Source organism: Neofelis nebulosa, chromosome 7 (assembly GCF_028018385.1).
Source record: "Neofelis nebulosa isolate mNeoNeb1 chromosome 7, mNeoNeb1.pri, whole genome shotgun sequence".
Classification (NCBI taxonomy): Eukaryota; Metazoa; Chordata; class Mammalia; order Carnivora; family Felidae; genus Neofelis; species Neofelis nebulosa.
The window spans coordinates 32,540,461-32,565,681 of NC_080788.1; the positions used below are offsets into that span (position 1 = coordinate 32,540,461).

The 25,221-nt window shown below is 55.0% G+C and overlaps 1 protein-coding gene across 8 annotated transcripts in view; it reads right to left on the reverse strand.

The window, feature by feature from the left end:
- Window positions 1-25,221, reverse strand: part of CCDC33 (coiled-coil domain containing 33) — a 109,705-nt gene that overhangs the window by 81,637 nt on the left and 2,847 nt on the right. For 6 of the 8 annotated variants that reach the window (XM_058737075.1, XM_058737073.1, XM_058737071.1 and 3 more), the window contains exons 1-2: window positions 9,754-10,195; window positions 4,004-4,167 (exon numbers count right to left, since the gene is read on the reverse strand). In XM_058737075.1, coding sequence (XP_058593058.1) covers window positions 4,004-4,167; window positions 9,754-9,774 — 185 coding nt within the window. In that variant the 5' untranslated portion in view covers window positions 9,775-10,195. Of the gene's footprint in view, window positions 1-4,003; window positions 4,168-9,753; window positions 10,196-23,493; window positions 23,497-25,221 lie in introns of those variants that run through there. The other 2 variants (XM_058737076.1, XM_058737072.1) reach the window with 2 other exon arrangements.

Sequence of the window (25,221 nt, forward strand, 5' to 3'; positions counted from 1 at the left end):
CTCCTGGCTGGCCCCTTCCCCAGACCCTGCCTGTGAGGGCACCCACCCCACCTGTCAGGGCCACTGTCTTCCTGGTCCCTGCTGGGCTCTGACTGGCAGGTCTCTCTGTGCCAGGCCAGGAGGCAGGTGTTGGGCACTGCTCAGGCTCGGATCGGTCAGGGGAGACCTGGGGCCCGGGCACTGGCCCAGCAGACCTGGACTTGGAATCTGTCTTGCATGTACAGCTGGGGCTCTTGTCGTCTCTTAAGAACGGACACTATTTCCCAGGCCAGAGCACGAATCAGCTTGGCAAGCCTTGAAACAGCACAGAGACCAGAATGGACATCCTGGCCACGGGAAGACTAAGACTCAGAGAGGGACAGGGACTACCCTGTCAGGGGCAGTGAGCCAGATTCTGGGGTTTCCTGATCCCATTCTCGCTTTTCTCCACTGCCCCACCGCTTTCTTCTGACAGATCTTCCATGCCCACCGTGGGCACTGGGGGTAACCTTTACTCTGTGTCATACTTTACATCTGTCAGCATCTCCTACTGGCTCCCCATCCCTGCAGCCCTCTGAGGCAGCTTCCTAGGAGAGGCATTTGAGCAATGAGAGGACAAGGAACCTTCCCAAAGTCACAGAGCAAGCTAGAAATGGGGCCGGATTCATTCAACAGTTATTGACAGCCTCCTATGCTCCGGGTGCTGTGTTAAATAGTAGGGATAGAATGGGGAGCAATACAGACCTGGTGGTCACTTGTTGAACTAGAGGGCCAGTATGGGGGTAGGTTCGAGGAAGAGTAAGCCAGGAATCCCATGAAAGCACATCAAACTTGTGAGACCAGCTGTGACACTGCAGAAGTAAAAAGTCCCAGGGAGGCGTGGAATGTAGGAAACTTTGGCCTGGTCTGGGAGGTCAGGGGGGACCTCCTGGAGGAGGTGATTTAGCTGGGATCCAAAGAGGGGAGGGGAAGGGAGAATTTTCTGGGGGAGGGATCCTGAAAGGCCTAGGGAGGGAGGAAACAGGGTCTGCTCAGAGAACTGAGAGATAGACACGTGGTACAGCTGGAGCGAAGAAAGGGAGATGGGAGTCACGCTGCTGGGGATCTGGAGGGGGCCGCAAGGATCCAACCTTGCTGGGTCTAGAATCCTCTTTACCCTGGGAGCAGTGAGAACCTTTGGGGTTTGAAGATGGGTAAGATCAGATGTGCTAAGAAAAGTGCAGAAGCTTAAGGTGGGGCGAGCCGGCAGAGAGAAGCAGCCAGATTTCAGATACAAGAGACACATTTACAGGACTCGGGGATGGAGTGGGGGGGGGGGGGGGATGTTGGGGTGGGGGGAGGAATATGACTACTGGCAGCAGGATGAGGATGTTATGCAGACAGTACAGAGGAAGAGGAGCGACCAAGGGTTGAAACCTGGGACAGGCCAGCATCTGGAAAGATGAGATGCCCAGCGGACGTAATGGGGTCAAGCACAGCCGTCATTTTAGAGAAAGCTATTTCAGAGGAGTAGAGGGGTCAGACTGGAAGCAGGTCAATGGCTCAGATGGAAAGAGTTGGAACCACAAGATGAGCCATGTGGACTTCTTGATCTGGGTCAATCACGGCGAGAGGTGTGCTCTATTATATTAGATTGGCTTGAGGCTGGAGCCTGCACAGGAGTGAAGTGACCAAGCCCCCAGCTAGGGAGTCCCCATCATTAGAACTGAGTTCTCTTCAGCTCCCCACTCATGGGCTGAATGAGTAAATGACTCCGGGGTACTCTTAGGCCTGTGCTTTAACTCCTACTCCACCATTGTCCCCGCAGGTCGGCCTGCTGGGGATGCAACAGACCCAGAGAGAGGGCGGAACTAGGCAGGGACAGGAAGCCCCAGAGGTGAGACCCCTAGGGATGGCAGAGAGCAGGAGGCTCAGCCAGGAGACCAAGCCGAGGGCACCAGAAACACAGGCATGAGAATGATGAGAAAAAGTGTTTTGAAAGACTATGGAAGATCAATATTATTAATATATATTAAATATATACCCTATATACTTTAAGCATTGCAATATTCATCGTGAGAGGAAGGAACGCTTCGGGGGACTGGCTTCTCATGCCTGTGGTCTGCTTTGTTAATGGCGTACGTGGAATCAGACATCCAGGGCACATCAGATTCTTCCCAGGGCTTCTGGCTTCTGAGGGTCTGGGTCGTCCCTTTGGGGTTCCTGCCTGGGGCTGGGGGCTCGCTGTGAAAGCCTCTTTCAGGTTCCTGACAGCTGGGCCTTCCTTCTCAGAAGCCCTCCCTTCTGCTGTCATTTGCATCTCATTAGCACCCCCGGGGCTGGTGGCGGCTCAGCCGCCAGGAGCCCTGGAACGCCCCGGGACGCGGGGCCGCAGGCTCGGCCGGGCTCTGCTCCCTGCCCCCTCCCTGGGTGGAGATGGGTGCAGCCATGCGCTCTCCCCGCCGCCCCCACACCCCTCACCCAGGCTCCGGCCGGCTGGGCTCCCGCCGCGCGTTCCCATGGCAACCGGGTGAAGGCGAGGGTCGCGGTGCCCGCCGCAGAGCAACGCGGCGCCCCGCTCCCCGCCCCGCCGCCCAGGCTGGCTTGGTGATAGGCAGGGCCTCAATCTCCCGAGATGATCGGCGATAATTGGTTTATGGAAATAGCTGAGGGGAGAAGGCGAGCTCCCTGCCAAGCCCACTCTCTGCCACCTGTCCCTCCTCAGGGCGGAAATGGAGTTGGGGGAGGGGAGGGCCGAGGAGCTGGGTGGGTGGGTGGAAATGGGCCTTTTGAGACAAGCCAAGTGTCCCACCTGTTGGTCTCCAGCACACCATCTACCCTCCTTTCAACTGTGTGGAGGTGCGGGGGTTGTTGTCATAGCTACTGGCTGGCTGTCTCCGTGGCTCCTTGATCCCTAAGTCGTCGCTCAGGCCCAGGCTGGGCGCATTGTGGGGGAAATGGAAGACCTGGGATGTGTCCTCTGGAGCCCCAGTTTGGGGAACAGAAGAACAGCCCATAACTGTATTTATGTGAAGTGTGTCAGATCAGAGTTGCCATTGCTGTGCAGCTCCAGAGAGGAGAGCTCAACTCTGGTGGCTGCCTGGAGGAGGAGGCAGTCAAGAATAAGGCTTTGAAGGTGGGATTTCAGCAGGTGTTGGGTGAGGGCTGGGGCAGACACTCCCCCAAAGGACATGTGGGCAAAAGCCTGAGGCAGGCACTGAACTGGAATTAGTAGAGGAGGGGAGGTGTAGAGTAGCTTGTGGGGAAGCCCTCGTGGCTCCCACTCTTTACACAGGGGCTCAGGGATGACAAGCTTGGCGGAGGGGTTACTGTGCAGTGCTTCACAACCAAGATTGAACGGATGTCCGACCTCCGTACAGAAGGTTGGCCGGATGGACACCCTGTCACCCCCTGATGCCCTCCTGGGAGAAGTGAGGCCCACAGCGTGGGCAGCAGATGGCGTGGCAGGCCTCACTCGGCCACCAGGCTGGGAGAAGCGTGCAGCCTGATTGCAGCTGGCTGACGGGGGACGTGGGGTGCATTAAAGGACCAGAACTAGGGAAGTCCCTAAGATAGAAATGACCTGAGAAGTGGGGGGGGGGGGGCAAGGAGGAAGACGGCTGTGAGGACCTACCCCAGAATAGGGCGTGGGGGGATGGGACACCCAGAGTCCCGGAGAGGCAGGCTCAGGCCTTCTTCCTTTGACCGCCACCCCACTCCGAGCCCAGCCCAGGCTTCTGTATCCAGGGGCCCTGCCTCCCTGAGGTCAAACTGTGGCCAAGCCCTGCCCAGCTGGCTGTGGGATCAAGGAGTGGCTCTTCCTTCCTTCCCCAGTCCTGGTGAACAGCTTCCCACGCAGCAGGGAAGATGTCAGGCCTCACATGTACAGAGCCTCCAGCCCCTGTGTGATTCACACTTGGCTTTCCCCTCTGGGTATCACGGTCCCCTCCCCCAACCTTTGGTTGCTCACATTCCAAATATCCATCCACTGATTTCTGCTCACAGCCCGGCACCAGCCCCTGCCCCTACTCCCGGCACCACTTACACTACCACGTATGGCCACGGCTCAGAGCCATCCTTGCAGGTGGGTAGGTTGGTGGCCCCATGGATAGTGACCATGATGGTCTCCTTATTAGGGGGAGACAGGTGGCTGGTGACAGATTCCACACTCTGTGAGGTGTTCAGGGGCTCCTCTGGGCTCTCAGTGACCTGTGGAGAGAGCCAGGGCTGAGTGGCCTCTTGCCGGTGGTCCCCTGCCCTTACTGCCTCCTTAGAACTCCAGTCCCTCACCGATCCCCTCCCCACCAAGTGCCTTTCCCTTTGTCATCCACCCACCCCCACCTGGTTTGGAACTATAGGGCACTTGCCTTTGACCCCATCTTCTCCCTACCTCTGTCCCACACCCCACGTCTGCCCCAGTCCGTGATCGCTTCCTGTGGAGGGAGACAGGGCTTCATCTCTCAAGTCCAGTCTCACTGCTAAAACCTTTGCTTTTGTGGGTGCCCTTGCCTCTAATTCCTAAATCCCACCTGCAGCTGGCCTTCTCCCTCGGTCTCTCCTGTAACCTCAGCCCAGTCCATCTGTCACCTTAGGTCCTTCCTGTGCACAGCCCCTTACAGTTTACAAAGTTCATCCACATCCATGGAGTCACCCAAGGCATTAATGAAAAGGGACGAACGTGTCTGTCCCAGATGCCCCTCTTTCTTCTCCCCAGAGAACCCTGCAGACAAGGAAGGAGTGGCACCTGCCTGCACATGGCGCCCCCTAGGCTGGCTGCCCCAAGCAGACACACATGTGGGAGCTCACCAGCTCACCAGCTTGTGACTCAGGGCCTGAAGGACCATGGTATTCAGTGAGAGCTGCTGAGAGGAGACAGAAGCAGCGGCTGGGAAATCAGGAAAGGCTGCTGGGAAGAGGAGGACCTGAAGGGTTGGGACCTTTTATCTAGAAAGTTTGCATGAGGCACCTGGGTGGCTCAGTCGGTTGGGTGTCCGACTTTGGCTCAGGTGATGATCTCACAGTGGTGAGCTCGAGCCCTGCGTCAGGCTCTGTGCTGACAGCTCAGAGCCTGGAGCCTGCTTCAGATTCTGTGTCGCTTCCTCTCTGCCCCTCCTCTGTTTGTGTTCTCTCTCTCTCTCTCTCAAAAAAAACATTAAAAAAAAATAGCAAGTTCAGTCTGTCAGACCCTGACAGGGGGCAGGCCCTGGTAGGGGGATCTCCTGGCTCAGTCCTGATGAGCACTGAGCGTCAGCAGAGCTGGGTTTAAACCAGCTCTGCTCCTCAACACCATGGACCCGAAGCCCCGTCATGCTGAGAGTCAGTTTCCCCAATGGGACAATGTGGGCTTGGACCAGCCTGTTTGGAAGCTGCCCTGCTTCCTGTGTGAGGGCCCCAGTTCCCCACACATTGTCTGCTCCCACCTTGAGCCTGGGGGTTCTGGGCGCAGTGGCTCCTGGCTCTCAGAAGCCTCTGGGCAGAGGGAAGGGGAAGGGCCTGAGGACTTTGACGCCTCTTAACGTCATTCCGTTCTGATGACAGTGGCGGGGTGAACATTACATGAGCCCTGACAGCATGGCCTGCCAGCCCTGCCTTCAAACCATGTCTAGGGGGCCCCTGGGTGGCTCAGTCTGTTAAGTGTCCAGCTTCGGCTCAGGTCATGATCTCAGGGTTCATGAGTTCGAGCCCCACATCTGGCTCTGCGCTGACAGCTCGGAGCCTGCTTAGGATCCTCGCCTCCCTCTCTCTCTGCCCCTCCTCCACTCGCGTGCACTCTCTCTCTCAAAAATAAACATTAAAAAAAAAAACAAAAACTCATGAAACCATGTCCAGAATCTGACCCCTTCTGCATGCCTGACTGTTTCCTTTCTGGCACTCCCTCCACCCTGCCCATCTCACAGAGCAGCCAGAGTGATCCTTTACAGATTTCAACCAGACCAGTCACTGCTCGAAACAGTGGCTCCCTGTTTCCTTCAGAGCTTCGCTGGCCTGTCAGGACCTACACACTCTGGCCCAGGAAACCGACCTCGCCTCATGCCCCTGGGCGTCTTGCCCACTGGCTCCAGCCCCGCTGGCCTCTGGGTGGTTTCTTGCACATCCCAGGCTGGCTCCCACCTTCAAGCCTTTGTCTGGGTGGGTCCCTCTTCCCCTGTATGTCCATCCCTGTGGCTTGTTCCCTCACTTCCTACAGATCTGATGTTATCACAAAGGCCTTCTTGGTACAATCTGTGGTCCTTGACTAACAAGATGACTAATTAGGAGGTGAGAAACCCCCAGCCCCAGAAGTGCCAGCTCTACAGAGAGACCCCTCCTTCTGCCTGAGGAAGGCCCCCTCCGCAGGACCCAGGGGGGGCCTATCACCATCTGCAGAGGTGTTGAGAGTTATCCTTCCCCCTATCCCCCTCTCCCCTGCCAGGCCATGATAGGAGGAGGGGAGGGAGGTCAATGTGCAGAAAGAACCCCTACCAGAAGGAAGGGGACGGGGAGCGGGGAAACAGGCTCAGTGTCACCTCTCCCCTCATAGGTCAGAGATACTGCCTTCCCAATGTCCCACCTTCACTGTGTGCCCCCCGTAACCCACTCCACTCTCCATCAGGCTTTAGTGCTGGTTTAGTGCCAGGGGAGCAAGACCAGCGACCTGGAGTGTCCAGAAATGTAGGTTTCAGTCCAGGTCTGCCCTAGCTCCCAGTGGGGTCTTACTTTTCCCACCTGGTCAGTGGGGATATCTGGAATGGTTTTGTAATCTTCCCTGTGGAAGGCCTAAGTTTCTGCAGTGAGGTCAGGAGAGGTGACTAACGTGTCTCTCCATCACCCTGATGCCCAGGAGAAGCCCAAGATGGTGGCCCCCTCCCCCTTGTTTCTGTGGGGGTACCGGGCCTGTCCCCAGCCTCCTATGGCCCCCAGAAGTGAGGACCCAGCATCACGGTAGCCCCACAGCCCAACCAGTGATTCTGCAGACCAGGCCCATGAGTTGTGTCCTCTCTCTGTCCCCTACTGCCTCTATGCCTCCCCTTGTGGGACAGCCTTCTGGGAAATACAGCTTCCAGGAGGCTGGACAAAAACTGCTCGTGCTTCACTTCTGGGCATGAGGCCAGCTGCCAGGCTGGCGCCTCCTGGTGAGGGCCGCAGGCATGTGCCGCTGGGCAGGCTGGGCCCAGGGCCAGGGAGGCCTGGAGCAGGGACTGTGGGCCAACCTCTCAGCCTTCCCCTTCCTTCCTTCCTACCTCTGGAAGGACAATCTGCAGGCTTCCCTCGGAGCTGTGTCTGCATCAGGACCAAAGTCCCCCCTCACCCGGATTCAGGTTCCCCAGCTGAATCTTAAGGGCTTTGAGTTAAAAAATGGCCCTTCATGTTCCTTCTAGTTCCAGCATCTAAACTTCCTTGGGAGTTACAATGGCCACTGGAGGGCCCTCTCCTAGGTGGGGAATCAGGCTCAGGGAGACCAAAGCCCTTGTGTCTGGGCCCTCGGCTTTGCTAGCGGGCAGAGTGGGAAGTGGGATGGGGTCTGTGTCTCCACCTTGTGAGGTCTCTGCTCTGCCCTGTTAGTGTTTTCTGGACATGCTGAGTTTTCTCTGGGCCACAGCGTATACGCCCTCGGGCTCATGACCCAAGTAGCCAGTACTTGTTAGTAAGTACTAGCCATGGGAGTTGTGGCGTTCGGACAAGGAAAGACTCTTTCGAAGATGCCGCAAACATCAGAAATCATAAAGAAAAGCTTGATCGCTCGGATTACATTAACAATCCATACCAACTTCTATAATAGCCTCCAATTCACCACAGTCCAGAGAAAAAACAAATAGGAGAAAATATCTGCAATATATATAAAGGGATGAATATCCCCAATACACAGAGATCTGGAAGCATCACCATGATAAAAAAGACATGAATAGAAGCTTCACAAAAGAGGAAATAGGAATATGTAATACTATATGCACACAATATGAACATTCTTATAGGAGATTCTACCCAGTCGTTAAAAATGTTCCACAAGGGGCGCCTGGGTGGCTCAGTCGGTTAAGCATCCGACTTCAGCTCAGGTCACGATCTCACGGTCCGTGAGTTCGAGCCCCGCGTCGGGCTCTGGGCTGATGGCTCAGAGCCTGGAGCCTGCTTCCCATTCTGTGTCTCCCTCTCTCTCTGCCCCTTCCCCATTCATGCTCTGTCTCTGTCTGTCTCAAAAATAAATAAACGTTAAAAAAAAATGTTCCACAAAATTATGAATTAAACAAAACAAATCCGGGGCACCTGGGTGGCTCAGTTGGTTAAGCGTCTCGCTTTGGTTTCAGTTCAGGTCATGATCTCATGGTTCATGAGTTCAAATCCCAAGTCGGGCTCTGCGCTGACAGTGCGGAGCCTGCTCGGGATTCTCTCTCCCTCTCTCACTGCCCCTCCCCCGCTTGCACACACTCTCTCTCTCACACACTCTCTTTTTATTTTTTTTTTTTTAATTTTTTTTTCAACGTTTTTTATTTACTTTTGGGACAGAGAGAGACAGAGCATGAACGGGGGAGGGGCAGAGAGAGAGGGAGACACAGAATTGGAAACAGGCTCCAGGCTCCGAGCCATCAGCCCAGAGCCTGACGCGGGGCTCGAACTCACGGACCGCGAGATCGTGACCTGGCTGAAGTCGGACGCTTAACCGACTGCGCCACCCAGGCGCCCCACACACTCTCTTTTTAAATAAGCATTTAAAAAAATAAATCAAACAAATCCATTTCCTTCTCAGGGCTCCTACGAATGCTCCTTGGATCCCCAAACCCAGCTTGGGTGGGCGGGTGGGAATGAGCTTCAGGACCAGCTGGCAGCTTAAGGCCTCTAGGTCAGGCCAGCCTGGTGCCTGGTCCTGAGTGTGTGACATTCAAGAAAGTAGCTTAAAGGGTAGAGTCAAGGGGAGGAGCCAGCTGTGGGTAGAGAACACCAGGAACCCCAGACACCAAAGTCAAGGGTAATAAAGTAGAAGCCACAGTGGGGCACCTGTAGCTATTTGGTTTGAGTCTAACAGCAAGAGAGGGTGTTCCCGAGTTAGCAAGTACCTGGTGCCTTTGGTCTTAGCTCATTCTGCCACCCCAGTCGGTACTTGGCACAGTCGAGGACATAGGCTCAGCCTTGCCAGTTAGCAGGAGACAAGGGAGGCCTCATATTGAACTGTCTGCATTTCACCACTCAGAGATTTTAGTCCCCTCCTGGCAAGGTCTTGCTGTTCTGTCACAGATATTTATTAAGCACCTACTATGTGTCAGGCACTGTTCTGAATTCTGGGGATACAGCAGTGATCAAAACCAACAAGAAGCCCTTCTTTCTAGGAGGTGGAGCATCTGCGGCCTGGGGCAGGGGTCTGGGCCAGGGCTGGAAGGGTGGTGGATGGTGGAGGTGGAGCATTGGTGGTCCCAGGACATCAGTGTGGGAATCTCCTAGAAGATCCAGGAGGGGGATGGTTGAGCCATCTCAGTAGGGTCTCTGCGCCTTTGTGACAACACAGCAAAAACTCCTTTCCAGGCTATGCGGGGGCAGGGGTACTACACCCATTCAAGCCACATTTTTCTCTGGGTCATGGGGATACAAGACAGAAACAACCAGGTAAGGGTACCAGGAGCTGATAACACCTGCAAGCACACCGAATTCAGATCCCACGTGGCCCCAGAGTATAGCATGCCTAACTTGGAAGAACACCGAGAGACCACCTCGCTCTCCATTTCACGGCTGTGAAGCTTTTGTCATGATTTAGGAGCAAATAAAACAAGGGACTTTGAAGGAGAGATGAGCTCATACAGATGAATGACCCCTGCCCCTAGCCCTCACCTTTTTCTTTTTCCGTCCCATCCTCTTGGGGGCAGGAGTGTTTGGCCTTGTTTAACAATCTTGGGGACCAGTACCTGATATTGGTGGCTGACCAGGCACTGGCCCTGCCCAGCTGGCCTGGGCACCGTGGAGTCTTGGGGCTTGGCAAACAGTATAGAGCGTCAGTGTTGTCTCGGGTTGGGGGGGCATACGCTGGCTCTGGGAGCTAGATGGGGGGGAAACAGTGGGGGGTTGGAGATGGCGAGGTGGGAGGCAGCCTAGAACTTTCTCAGAAGTGAGACATTCTTGGAGTGGAGGTGTTCTCAGGGCTCTGGGCTGTGACCAGCTGGGTAGGGGTCAGCAACGGAAACAATCTGCTCTTTGTACCCCCAGGAAGGTAAAGACAGGGGTGGGTGGCCCTTTCTCTGCCAAGACCTGGAAAAGCTGTGAGCTTGTCCACCCAGCTGGGTCACCTGGGCAACACTGTGTGACGTCATAGGGCAGAGCAGAAGCCACATGGGTATAATCCAGGTATAGTGGGGCGGGGGAGCAGAAGCCCTTCTCCCTATTTTTGGAGGTGGGTCCTGCCTGCTCTCTGGCATCCAGTCCTCACCCTCCCTGCTTTTGAGACCCCAAACAGTCTATCAACCCGATTCACCAATGGCTCTGTATGCCCAGCCCCACTGTGGAGACCCAGATGCTACCCACAGGAAGTTGCAACTTGGTTGGTAAAAACAGCTATTTCTGTTAATGAATCTACAGCCATCCTGCCTCTTTGGGTGCCTGTAGTCTTTCGTTTGTTTAATAATAATAAACATGGGGCGCCTGGGTGGCTCAGTCGGTTGAGTGGCCGACTTCGGCTCAGGTCATGATCTCGCGTTTCATGAGTTCAAGCCCTGCATCGGGCTCTGTGCTGACAGCTCAGAGCCTGGAGCCTGTTTCAGATTCTGTGTCTCCCTCTCTCTCTGCCCCTCCCCTGCTTGTGCTCTCTCTCTCTGTCTCTCAAAAAATGAATAAATGTTAAAAAAAATTTTTTTTCAATAAAAAAATAAAAAATAATAATAAACACAAAGTTCAAGAAAATGGTTCCTTCTTGGCGGCTGGGCCGGAAGGTGACAGAGAGAATGGGGAATAAGTAGATATGTTATTGTAACGTCTCTTAGATTGGGCGGTCAGCTAATGGGTGTTCATTATATTGTTGAAAATAAACTATAAATAGCTAACGACGGCCGACAAATCCAATTCTGAGCTCCACAAGAAATTATTACAAAGGTAACAATTCTTTTTACTGAGCACTTACCCTGTGCCAGACGCGGTTCGAAGTCCTTTTCCGGGCAGTGAGATGGCAGAATGAGGAGTGACTGGCCCTTGGCCTGGGGTGAGGTCTGCTCCCCAGGGAGGCTAGATGGGAACCGGGCCCCGAAACATGGTCAGAACCCTGGTCCGGCAAAGGTGAGATCTGGGGTACTGGGTGGGGTTGAGAGGTGTCTGGAAAACTCCTGCGGCCTGCCTCTTTCTTCTGCCAGCTGTTTTAGAGCCCATATTGAGGGTTCTTCCCATTTTCCTGGGTCTGGGGACCAAAGCAGGCCCATCCTGGCAACAAGAGGCAGGAGCTTATGGCTTTCTGGAGGCCTCCTCCTTACCCCTCCACCCCTAGTCTAGAGAGAGGCAGGAAGGATGCAGCTGTCCCCAATTTAGAGACAAAAACTGAGGCCTCAAAAACTGAGGCCTCACCTACAATCAGAATTGGAAAGACCAGCCAAGGTCACCCAGATGGCCGGGGATGGAAGCTGGGAGTCCCACAGCCAGTTTTCTCCCTCCCAGGTCTGCTGAAGGTGGGGCCCCTGCCTCCTGGGCCCATCTCATCCCCACCAGGCAGGCGCACAGGTGGAGAGGGTCTCAGGGATGGTTCCCCAGCCACCTTACTGTGCCTCCTCCTTCCTGTTAGTCTCCGAGGCTGCAGCAGCAGATAGGGGCGGGGGGGACCAGTGCTGCCTCAGTGCCTACGTGAGCCATTCACGGCCCAGTTCAGCCTTCTGCAGCAGGGCTTGAGAGAGGCCAGCAGGACACTTTGGGAGCAAAGTTTAAGGAAACCAGTGAGCACTGGTTCTCAGGGCTTGAGAGTGTTCCTGCCATCACATCTCCTCAAATTTTTACCCCAGTCCCTTCCCTGCTTCACTGTGGCCCCTCACCCCCCTGCATGTGGGCTCTGGGCTCTCACCCAGCTGCCCTACCAGCCATCTGAGCTTTGTACCCCTGGAGCCCTAGCCTTTGGCCTTCCTGCCTGGGAAGAAGATAAATGCACTGGTTCCAGGCGGTCTGGCTCCGGAGTGCTAGCGAGCCCTGCACACTCAGCAGCCACCAGAAGGGCCTTCCTACCACCTCATTTGTGGGCTGGCCGGCTCCCTGGGCCAAGGACCCCTGTGACACTCTTGTGCCACACTAGCCCTACCCCCAGAACTGCTTCTTCCTGGCCAATGAGAATGCCATCAGCCTGGGACTGCATGTGGCTTTCCTACTTAACAACACCATGAACCTCACCTTTCCCTCTGCCTCCCCAGTTCCTCCTCTTGCCTCATTGCCCATCCCTGGTAAGGGGTACTCTGCCTCCCCCAGCCAAGGGAAATGAGCCTGCTCCCCAAATGCCTAGAGGTCAGCCCCAAGCTTTGATGACTCAGATTCCAGTGTGAGCAGAAGCAGGTAATGAGTGATCTCACAGCTAATAGGTAACCCTCCCCCCCTCCCTCCAGGAGAGAGTACTTGGACCTGCCCCGAAGCTGGGCCAGGGGTTAAACACAGCCATTTAGGGAGCCTCCAGCTATGGAGGGCAAGCCACTGGACTGGATCTGAGGCTGGCTCTTGGGGAAGGAAAGGTCCTGCTTCCTCCTATGGCATTGCACTGGGCTTACTGTGCAGTAGGAAGAGTCTGTGCAGACATGTGATTCACAGCTGTCCATACTCCCTCATGCTGTGTCCCAGGGCCCAGCTCCAATTGTCCCTTTAGGCCTAGATATCCCTGCAGCCAGTCCAGGGAAGAGTGTCTCCCAGGGCCTGCAAACTTGGCCTTCCTTTCCCCTTAGTCCTGTCCCACACCCCTTGACATCCTCCATATTCCTCCCACCCTCCACTCTCCACCCCCATCACTTTCTCTGTATTTCGTCTGGTCCACCGCACTGGGCTTCTGGGAAAGGCAAAGGATGGAGGGTGTGGGAAACTTAGTGAAGCTTATAGCTGTGTGATCTTGGTTCAGAATAGTGACCCTCTCTGAGCTTTGGTGTCCCTCCTTTTTTAATTTTTTTTTTTTTACATTTATTCATTTTTAAGAGACAGAGAGAGACAGAGCACAAGCAGGGGAGGGGCAGAGAGAGAGGGAGACACTGAATCTGAAGTAGGCTCCCAGCTCCGAGCTTTCAGCACAGAGCCCAATGCGGGGCTCGAACTCACAAAACCGCAAGATCATGACCTGAGCCAAAGTCGGACGCTTAACTGACTGAGCCACCCAGGTGCCCCTGGTGTCCCTTTTTATACAGAGGGGAAATCAGGGTTGCTCTGAGGATTGAATGAGGCAATGGAGGTACTGCTCTTAGCACTGATACTCAGTTGAGTGCTCCAAAAATGCTTGTTCTTTTCCTTGCTGAACAAACTGGGACCTGGCAGGTTCTCCCCAGCAGAAATGGGCCAGAGAAGCAAAAAATGTCTGTAGGGTGAAATACGGACACCTCCACCCAGTGCTCAAACCTTCACATGCCCTCCCCCGCCACCAGATATTCTAGCCCCGTTCTCCCTTTTCCCCAGACCCACTCTGTGCCCAGCTTCCGGACCCCTCTGCACAGCCACACCTTCCTGGCAGACCCCTTGCCAGAAAAGTCTCCTGCTTTCCTACCTAAGTTCAATTTGTCCTTATGGTCTGGCTCAAGACAGTTCATCCAGGAAGCATTCTTGACTCCCTTCATCCCCTGCTCTGAACAGTCCTCTTTGTCCATGGTGACACCTGCCTGTGTCTGTGCTGCTGAGTTCACCCCCAGTAGGTGATAAACCAGAGGCAGGGGTGTGGCACCTGGTCAAGTCCCTGCCCCTCCCCCAGAATTTGACAGGCGTCAACTGAGGCAGTTCTCTTACAGAGTCTCTGTTCTCCAAACACCACATCACGTCCCCGCAGCCGGAGTGGTATACACAGCAGGTGTTCATCTGTTGGCTGTTGAGTGGCAGACTTCAGGAGGGTCACCTCCTATAATTATGGCGGTGAATCCGCAGGCTGCCTGGCCTTAACCTTGGCTCGGCCGGGCCCCGCAGCAAGCATCTGGGCAAGTCCTCTGGCCTGTCAGGGCGGCAATTTCTCCTCTGTAAAGCAGCGAGGATAGCCTACCTGGCAGGGGCCTGGTGAGGAGCAGGTGAGAGAACAGAGGCCCGGCACATGGCGGGCGGCACTGAACCGCACTTCCTCCACGTGTACACCAGCGTGTGCCCACCTGAACCCCTGTGGCCCCCACTTTGCAATAGGGGACTTGGGGTGATTGTAACAGGCGCGCTGTTCTTGTTGGCTCAGCAGGCACATTTATTGACCGCCTTGTTGAAGGAGCCTTCTCAGCATTTGGTAACCAGAGTTCTCACTGGGGGCGGCCCAGGGCCTATCTTCACGTGGTGAATCACTTTGCTAAAGATGCAACGTGGCTTTGGGGCATTTTTCTTTTGAAAAATCAATAACTCATTAACAAAGAACTAAATAAAGGGGTAAGCAATGGAAGCCACCTGCCATTCCCTTTCCTCAGGTGGGGGCGCAGGAGCCAGACCCACCGAAGTGAAGGAGGGGGTCCACTCGGGGTCCACTCGGGCTGGGGGTGCCATAGGGTGAACCCTCGCCCTGACTCTTCCAATCCCACAAATGTGACTAAGTCCCTCCTCTGTTTCAGTAAACACTTCAGGAGGGCCCCACTGCTTTCAGGAGAGATTCGAGTTCTCTCAGGAGACCCCGGAAGGCCTCCCAGTCTACTCCTCCCAGTCTCTCCAGCCTCGTGGAAACCGATCCCTGCCTCGCACCCACGCTCCAGCCACACTAACACGCCTGTGGCCCCCTGAAATGGGCTCTGATCTCTCCAGCTTCCCGACCTTCACATTCACTCACTGCTCCATCTGCCTGGACTGTTGTCGTCCCTCTGCCAGCCTGAATAATTCATGATGTGTCCTCAAGACACAAATGGAACAACCTCTAGCAAATCTTCCCGGAAACCTTCTCCCACTGCCCCCATCCCCACCCAGGGGTATCAGATCCACAGCCCCTAGGCCTCTCTGCGCCCAGGTACATGACCCACTATTACTTTCTGGGAGAGGGACTGTCTCCTCTGAGGACAGGGACTGTGCCTGGTGGTCCCATCCTCAGGGCCCAGGCTATTGCCTGGCACAAAGTTGGTGCCAGGTGGGTGCTCACTGAATGGGTGAGGGATGACATTAACATCAGATGTCTTCCTCCTCCCTGTAGTTCCCCAGAAGCCCCCACTTCAGCCTAGGATAATGGTGACTGCCCCCCAGATAATCCTCCTTCCTCCAGGGTCCAAGCCCTCAGTGGCCTTCTCTCCCCTCCTAGGGCACAAATAGCTGGTGTGTGAACCTCATAGTAAAATCAAACACTCAACAAGCACTTGCTATGCGGCAGGCCCTATCTATACGTTTTACAGACACGAACTCAGTTGTCACAAATAGGCATGAGATAGGTACTATTCTAGTCCCCATTTCACAGATGAGAAAACAGAGGCAGAGCCTGGTGCAGAAGGGCCAAGCTTCAGACCCAGGCCACATGGCTGCAGAGACTATACTTGGAATCACAGCCCTTGCCTTTACTGAGGGGCTTGTGGGGAGTCTGGGGTGGGGGAGACAGCCCAGAGTACCCCAGCCGCCACCCACCACCCGCCTCGCCACCAGACAGGGCCTCAGGGCCTGCTCTGCAGCTGGGATGAGCCAGCAGGTCAGGGGAGCTCCAGTTACAGGAAACTGCTTATTCAGGGCCAGCGGGCTTGGGATCCCTGATTCCCTCCCTCTCAGATTCCCTACTCAGCGCGGGTCCCTCGCCCACACCGCCCACCATCTCCACCAGAGAGCACAGCCTCTGGCCCTAATCTCATTTGAGGCCATGAAATCGCATTTGCGGAGTATTAATGCAGCACGGAGCTGGCCCAGCCCTGCCTGGCTCCTGGCGGACAGGAGCCTGCAAAGCAATCTCTCGGGGAGGCGGCTCCCGGAACACCCGCCGACAAAAAGCAATTATGCTTTAAGAGGAAGATTAAAATAATATTTCCCCACCCTCCCTCCCCCATGCCCACCCGAGGGCCTCAGCTCCACGTGGCCCCCACCGCCTTCCAGCCCAGCAGTGACTCAAGGGCAGGCTTCCTGCTGGGTGAGAGGTGGGGGCAGACTCCGCCCTCTCTCTCCTGGGTGTGTCCCCATGGCCGGCCCCTCACCTGACCCCACGCTCCCCACCTTTTATTCCCCCAAGTTCCCAAAGGAAACTGTGCTCTCTCAAGCTTCTGGGCCTTTGCCTAAACGTTCCTTCCCCCTGGAGTGTAGCCCTCCAACCTGTCTATCCGGCAAGCTGTCATTCACCCAGCACAAGGATCATAATAGCTAATGATTAGCTAGAGTATTTAATAGTATTAAATAGCTAGAGTATTTAATATCTTCTTTAAATTCATTGCATATTCAAGTCAACAATCTTGTGTGTGTGTGGGGGGGCACTGTCATCCCCCATTTTACAAAGGAAGAAAGGAGGCACAGAGGGATTAAGGTAGAAGTCTTTCCCCCTTCCCCCAGAGTAGACCCAGTGGCTTCCCCTCTGACATCCAAGGACCACAGTGGCCTCGCTGCGGTCTCTTATCTCCCCAAGAGCTCTGAGAGGCCAGGCCTGGAACAGAAGCAGGATTTAACACACATTACTTGTGCGGAAGAATCAGGCACCTCCCCGCAGCAGCAGAAGGCCTGCGGATGTGTGTCCCGCCCCTGCCTCCAAGCCTGGATCCCTGGTGCCTTCCAGTCTGTCTCTGTTCTGGAAGTCTTTGGAATCTCCTCTCCTCCAGGAAGGGCTCCCGAATTGTAGTCAGGCTAGCATATGATTTAATCCTCACAATCATGCTGCAAAGTAACCATGACTCCCCGCCCCCCTTTCCCCACCCCCCCCACCCCACCCCCCAGCCATTTCACAGAAGAGAAAACAGAGAGTCGGAGAAGTGACCTGATCAGGAACACCCGGTATGGGGCAGAGCAGGGATCTGAGTCCAAGGTCCACATTTATCCACTGCACCTTCTTGGCTGTAACTTTCTCTCACCCCTCAGGTTGGGAAAGGGCTGGATTCTGTCCTGAGATCATTTATGCAACACTGTTTTCTGTGTCATCCACCAACTCCAGTGGGCTAGGGGGGTTGCCTGGAGCCTCTGAGCCATTGACAGCCCCAGCCCCATTCCTAGTCTCTCTCCCCAGTCACCCAGCACAGTGAGCACTCGTTGTTGGGGTCACCTTAAGCCTCAGTGATCTGGCTTGCCGGGAAGAAAACTGTTCCCCCAAATTGCTGCCCCTTGATCCCGTCACACCATGTAGAAAGCTCACCAAAATACGGGTCTCCCTGCGACAGAGTGCCATAAGTCACTCCCACCTCTGTGCTGGTTGCTATACCTGAAACGACAAAAGACTTGGTGGGCCCCTGGGTTCCAGCCTGGCTTTGCTACTGACTCCATGGGAAGACTCAGGCAAGCCATCCACCTCCACTAGGGGCTCAGTTTCCTGCTCCAGAAAATGGACATTATGAACGCTACCTTCCCACCTCCCAAGATCCATTTGATGCTTCAGTGGGCTTTGCAGCTTCCAGCTTTGCAAGCCTGGCTCAGAGAGGCCTGGGAAAACAGGTGATAGCAGAGGGTTTGGGGCACATGGAGCCAGTACCTGCCCTCCATTCCCTTGGCACCCCTGCAACTCCCCATCCCATGAACATGCTCTCCCCACTTCATCCCTTCTCCCCTCTTGCTGTTCCCACGCACACACCTCCACACTCCTGCTTCCACACCTTTGCTCACACTGTCCTCTCCACTTGAAAACCACGATCCTCAATCTCTCCCGGAATCCCACCCCTTCTTTGAGGCAGGGATCAGATGTTCCCCTGACATCTGTGAGGTGGGTTTTAATGAGCCAAGCAATTTCCCACCCCCCTCCTCACCTGACCTCACAACCTTGCCATCAGTAGGCACTGCTCTGCCCATTGTACAGATGAGGAACTTGAGGCCCAGTTAAGTCAAGTGTTTTGCTCCAAGCTACACACACACAGCTCTCATGCAACTGAGAAATAGGGTCTTCTGCCTCCCGCCAGAACTGGTTTTCCTATGGCAGACCGAATCCTTGATGACCACCCGGTCATGCCCATCACTTCCTCCCCAGATCCCAGCAGCCCTCGCAGACAGCTTGGAGAGTCACTGTCCTCCAACTCCTCCTACTGCCTCTCCCCACCCAGCCTGACAGCTCCCCAAAGGTTGGGGGATACAGCGACCTTGTTTACTGCTGGGGGAATGGATGGCCAGACAGATGGATGGATGGACCGATGAACACCCTACCCTGGGCTCAGGGAGGTTGGGCCATTGGCCTCCAGGGCAGGCTATCAGATCCAGATGGAGGAGGGATATCCTCACTCATTCTCCATCTCTTGGGGGAGGGGGGTGGGGCCCTGTTAGCCTCAGCTGCTCCTGAGCCCAGGACCTCTGCAGAACCAGCCCAAGCCCAGGCTGGGATGTCTCAGTTGACTCCCGACAGGCCCAGGTCAGGGCTGGATGCCCATCAGTGTTCCTTCCCTGCCGCCCTCCCCCATCCACTGTTTTATTAAAGATCAGTTCTTACAGATTGGCTTCACATGGGGTTTTAATTTCACCTCATACATCACACATGCCATGTCCCCAAGTCTCTTTCCCCTCTGGTAGAGGCTGCACTGGGGCAGGGGTGGGGGGTGTTCTGTACAGAGAGATAAAGCCAGGAGGGTCCCAAGGAGGTGCAGATCTGCGTGTGGGAGGGTGTGTGACCCACGTGTGTCTATCAGTGAGTTGGTGTGAATCTCTCTTTGTGATGGGGAGGGTCCCTGCCTGTCCAGAATGAGATGTGGTGGCTCTGTGTGTACCCGCGCACCCAGGAGGGTGGCTGTGCTCAGGAGTGTCTGCTGGGGGCACATCCACCTTCCAGGGGTATAAGTGAAGGAGAAGAAAGGAAGACAACCATAAAACGCCACATGACTGGATCCTCCTGCCCCTCCCCCCTCCTTCTTTCACTGTGAAGGTAACTTCTGGAGATGAGAAGGCCACCATGGTTCCCTCCCCTGGGCTGGCTGGAAGGACATCAGAAGCAGGCACCCCCCTTCCGCTCCATATCCCCTTCACCAGACACATCTCTCCCTCCCTCCCTCCCTCTCTCTCTCTCTCTCTCTCTCTCTCACACACACACACACACACACACACACACACACACACACACTCACACTCACTCACACAGACTCCAGAAGGTGTGAGTCAGCAGTAGCCCCTGGCTGGAGTGGGGGAAGGTGGAGATGGGGGGGAAGGGCAGCAGGGCCATCTGGCATGCTCAGTTACAACAATCTGCTAATGGAGCTTCTTCCTCGACTAGCACCCAGGCTGGGCCAGCCTTCTCCACTCCAAAACCTGGGGGTCCCAGAGGGTGGGGCTCACAAGTTCCCATCACCCCTCCCCTGGGAGGCTGGCTAGGCAAAAGGAAGCAACCCTATTTTCTAGATGCAGAAACTGAGGTCCAGACCTATCAGTTTTGCCCAATACAGACATCTTAACTCATTACTAGAACAGCAAGCATTTATTCAACGCCTCCTGCAGGGCAGAGGCAACCGTAAGCTAGTTCATGTGTCTTTCCAGCAGTCGAGGACACAAGGATTGCTCTCCTCCATTTCACAGATGTGGAAATGGAGGCTGAGGGAAGTTATGTAATCTGCACAAGGCCACATCACTACTAAATAAATGCTAGATACTGATCTGCACCCAGGTCCATCTGACCCCAGTATACCTGCCTCTCATTGTAAGCTGCCTGAATCCCAAACCTATTGTATACCCCATCCTGCCGAGCTCCAGACACTGATCCTGATAGCACCTCAAAGGCATATAGAGGTGACCTGGAAATCAGGCAGGGCAGGACTGAGGGACAGGCTTGGCAAGGACATAAATATGAGACCCCCCAACTTATGCATGTTCAGGTTCTTATCTGCTATGTCCAGGGACCTCTGAGGTCTCTTTCAGAGGTCCCTGAGAGAAAATCTTTCAGTGCTACTGAAGAGGAAGAGGGGACATCAGGTGGCCTGCCGTGCAATTTGGTACATTTAGTTGACGGCCTTTCTCTTCCTGAGGGGGCTGGTCATGTCCTTGTCTCTGGGCCAGCACGGGCCAGCCCTGACTCTCCTGCCAACCTCAGCCCTCCATCACCGTGATGGGTCTGCATCCCTCCCTGCGTGGGTGACAGCGCTCTCCTGGAACGCCTTGACAGTGCCTTTGTTCCTCTGAAATAAAAGAAAATCGAGCTACAAAGGGAAACCTCAGGTAGCTTTTAACGGGGGCTCAGCTGCCTGAGGCAGAGTGTGTTTAAGCTGGAGGCTGTTGTCACAGGAGCAGAAGGGGGAGCTGCCTGCAGTCTCCCTCCCACCCCCACCCCCACTATCCCCATGATCAAGTTTACTTGAGGAAAAGGCTCTTCCAAATAGCGGCCAAGGAGGAAATCAATGAAAATTGATAGAGAAATGTAAAGCAGCTGTCCGCTGTGTGTGTGTGTGTGTGTGTGTGTGTGTGCGCGCGCGCGCGCGCACAGTCAGCAAAAGTGTGCTGCCTGGACCCAGGCTGACCTGCTTAGGGCCAAGAAGGCCAGGGGCTGGGAGTCACTCCAGCCGCGCTGCCAGAGGGGTGCTGGTGGCTGGGGGAGGGGCAGCCGCCAAGTCTCACTCGAGTTAAGAGAGAGATTAATATATTCAATCTGCTCAGGGTAATTGAGGGAACAATCGGAGTGTTTTTCTAAAGCCCATAAAACTGCCTCATTTGCAAGGAGGTGCTGACCTGCTCCAATCATCTGTATTTGCTGGAGCTCAGGAAGGGAGGAGGAGGGGCGACAGTATAGTCCCTATTCTGAAGGACTAGGGGACAGTAGCCTGGGAGGGGGCCAGCAGGCAGGGTCTAACCTGTTCTCACCTTTCCCACCTCCCACCTCTTAGTAGCATCCCAAGCACTGCCTTCTGGAGCCTCTGTTTCCCCACCTGTGAAATGGGCCATGGGCATCCTCCTCCAACAGGAGAGTGGGAGGGAGTGGCAGAAGGGGAGGCTTCTCTAGATGAGGCAAGCTGGCAGGGACACCAAAGGTGTGGCACCGTGGTGAAGGTGTATGAGCACAGAGGTGCCCAGCTCCCCCAGCCGGGCCAGCTCCCCACCCCCACCCTGAGATGAAACAGGCAGTAAAGTTAATGAAATCCACATTGTGTGCCTTTCTCCGCTTGAACCATTCCAGTCTCCAGGGCAATAGAAACAGCGTATGTAATAGCGAGCAATAAAAGGCACAATGAATTTAAAAGAGTGAAAGGGGAGGAGAGGGAAGACGTGGAGTGCACCGGCCGGAGGCAGTAAGCGGAAGGCCCGGAGCACAGGGCCAGAGCTCCGGCTGGCCGGCAAGGGACCGGAGGGGATGGGGGTGGGGGACAAGGGAAAGGTATGGGGGAGAGGGACCGGGAGGCAGGGAACAAAGGGAGAGAGACGGAGCCAGAAGTTTAGGGACAGAGGGCAGAGGGGATGCCCCGGACCAGCCACCGCCAGCTCCGTTCCTCTCCACTTCTTGTTAATGAAAGCCCCCAGCCTGTGGGTGCCAAAGCCACAATCAGAAGCCACAGGCTTAGAGCCAGGTGCTCAGCATTTGGTGATTGCTTTATTAGCTTTTTCTTCTTTTTTTTCTCCCTCCGGGGCAAAAAGAAAAAAAAAAGTGTTTTAAATGGAAAGAATAAGAAAAAAAGACCCTTGAAAGCGTCATTTAAAAGGCTCCTGGGGAACGGAATCGTTTCCATGAAACAAAACTGCGATTGTTTGGAAGAGGTAAATGCCGGGCTGGAGTGGGGGAGGGAGCCCCGACACCCTCCCCTCCCCCAGCTCCCGCTCCAGTGGGAGGATGCTCGCTTAATCGCTCGCTCAGAGAGTGAGGGAGCCCCCATGATGGCTCCCACAGCTACAAGCAAGGAATTTTCAAGTTCATGTTTCCAGAAATTTTATCACTGGGAATTTCCAGCCCAAGGTTTTGTTCTTAAACAGCTCTGCCTGTGGGAATTCGTCCTGAAACCTTCAGGATCTCTCAGAGAGGTCCAGTGAGGTGCCGGAAGGAATGTGGCCCCTGAGAACTCTGTGGCTCCAGGCTCCAGGCTGTGTTGTCCTCCCCTTGCCCTCCAACCCCCCCAGGGAAGAATGGAGCCAGAGTCACCCCAGCCAGCCCAGCAGCCAGACTGTGGCCTGCACCTTGCTGCTCCCCTCACCCCAGGGATGTTTTCTGCCCAGCACTGGACAGGCCACCCTCATTCTAGTCAGATAAGCTCCCTCTTACTCTGGGGGAAGGAGAGCTGGGGGGTGTTGGGGTAGCACAGCCATGTGGCCTTAAACCTGCCAAGAAGATAAGGAGGTAACGTCAGGGGACAGGATGGTCTGGTGGAGCTCTGCCCAGAAAGGAAGCCACTAAACACCCATGCAGCTGGTGGCAGGAAACCTGGAGCTGGCTCCCTCCCATGCACGGGAAACTTCCCTCTGTAGCCTCTGACTGTGCACCCCAGTCCCCCATCCGTGGGTCAGGGGCCGACGGAGTGATCTCCATCCTGGTACAGTCTGACTGTACCTGCTGGAAACATCCATGGGGGATCTGCCCTTCATCACCATCAACCTCCACCCCCCAGCACACACACACAGGAGGAAACCTGAGACTTGGAGAAGGGAAGGTGTTCGTTGTCGGCGTAATGTTACTGTGGGGGGATTGATTGTTCCCGTGGAGTCTCTGGGATTCGGGACATGCTGTGACCAGCACTGGTGTGTCATTTTAGGGCTATGTATCCTGTGGGCCATGGCTGTGGAACACAATGGGTCAGAGTCAAAGTCAGTCACTGAAGCTCACTCAGAGGCCTGTCTCCTGCTGCCTAGTCATTATCATTGCATTCCTAACCCCCTTGCCCTCTGCCCACGACGCCACACTTGAGTCCCACGAACATGATCAGTTCTGGTCTAAAAACTGACACACAGGACACCTGGGTGGCTCAGTTGGTTAAGCATCGACTCTTGATTTCGGCTCAAGTCATGCATGAGTTCGAGTCTGGCATCAGGCTCTGCACTGGCAGTGCGGAGCCTGCTTGGGATATTCTCTCTCTCTCTCTCTCTCTCTCTCTCTCTCTCTCTGCTCCTCCCCTGCTTGCACTCTCCGTCTCTCAAAACAATAAATAAACATTAAAAAGAAAAAAACCCTGACACACAAATTGAACAACTTACGAGCTCACAATACAGTTGTAAATGGAATAGATTCATTGATTCACATGCCTGAGGCATACAGGACCGAAGATAGTCTGGAAGGAACAAAATCCATGCAGAACAGGCCTCCTGGAGGAGGTGACCTTGAGTCTACCCCTTTACGTCCGAAGCCCAGAAATCCATTCCTGGCCCTGAACTGCATGCAATGAATGCAGTCTCCTTTCTCCAACCTTCTGGATCATGGTCTCTTCTCACCATCTCACCCTACCCCCACTTTCAGATGTCTTTCTCCTCCTCCTCAGTTGACAGCCAAGGAGAGCTGGGTGAAGTCCTTCCCTCTAGGGCTCCATTTTCTCCATCTGCACAGAGGGGAGGGAGGATGGTTTCGAGGGTCCCTGTGGCTCTAGGCCACATGCACTTCCCCAGGGAGCTGGCCACAGGCATGCTGCCCCAGCCCCAGTGTGGAGCCTCTAAGTCCCGGTTCCAGAAAGGTGCTCGCTGCATTATCTGTTCCCTACCAGTTTCCTGACCCTGTCGTCAGGGTTGTGATTGCTGACCCCCCAGGAGGGAAGCTATTTTCCTCTCCCTTGAAAGCCATTTTCTTGTCTTGGTAGAAGCAGACATCTGACACTTTAAGAGGGAGAATGGCAGGGAGATGATGGCATTAAATAACAGAAATTAGAGCTGCTGAGGATGGCTCAGCCACCCTGAGGCCCCCCTTCCCTGCAGCAGCCGCCCCATCACATGCATTCAGGGCTGCAGCCTGCAAGCTGTCTGCAAGGCCCGGCCTCTCAGGGGTCACAGAGAGCAGGGGACTGCTTCTCCCTGAGTTCTGAGGCTCTTGTGTGTGTATGCAGTCCTGTGACAAACTAGGACAGAGGGGCCAGGGCCCCAAAGTCAGGGAGCTTGCTCGCAGCCTGAGAGAGCAGAATGTCACCGAGAAACCAGGGGAGCTCCAACTCCCTCACAAGCACCCAGGGCATCCTCAGCCTCCCCGGCACACAGCCCTGGGCATACAATAGGCGGTCAAAAGTATTTGTTAATAGACTGGTGAATGAATGGCTGAACAGGGGCCAAAGTGGTCCACATAACGGGCTGAGACCTGGCAAGGGAAACTGGCCCCTGGGTTCCTTTCAATCTTCCTGGCACATGCCAGCAGGTCACATTGTATCTTTCTCCCGCACCAACGGTCTCCCCCTTTGCCTCCCGAATTGAATAGCCACCTAGCTCTTCTGCCATCACACCCTGATTCCCTCCACTTTCTCTGGCCCATCAGCCCTCCCTGAGCCTGATCAGCCCACCACCTGGGCTCTGCTAAAGCCCCAGGCCGATGCACTGCCCGGGAGAGGGGCTGCAGGAAAAGCCAGCCACCTTCAGCTCCAGGCTTAGCTCAGTCTCCTGTTGCCACTGAAACCCTTTCCTTCTCCTCAGGCAGCTTATTCTAGTCTCTCCGCCTGGAATACCTTCCCCAAAGGCCAGAATTGACATCCTGAAATCTCACCCACCTAGCGCAGGGTCTGACAGGGTCAGCGCCTAACCAACGTTTGATGGCTGAATGAATGGGTAAATGAGTGATGAACAAATAAACGAGAGACTCATCTCCAATAACATCTCTTCTGAGGAGCCTTTGTGAGGCTCCAAAATCTGACCTGCACACTCCCTCACCAGAGTGCCCCTTCCAGCACATGGCTTCCAGGACTGCATGATGTCCACACTGTGCCCACCGTCTTTAAGCTGGGTGGCACCATGAGCTCCGGGACTGACCTAGCTTTGGATTCCGTGCACGACTGTACACTAAGTTCCCCAGGAAATGTTGTTGGTATTAAATGGACTCAAGCATCCTCGGGGATGATCCTCAGTTTCTCCACCCATGATATGGGCTGCCAGCTTCCACCTACACTGGCTTTGAGGCCCACCAGACACACTGCCCGGCTGCCAAACACGACCATACTGGGAAACCCTCCTTCAGCTTGTACAAGGACC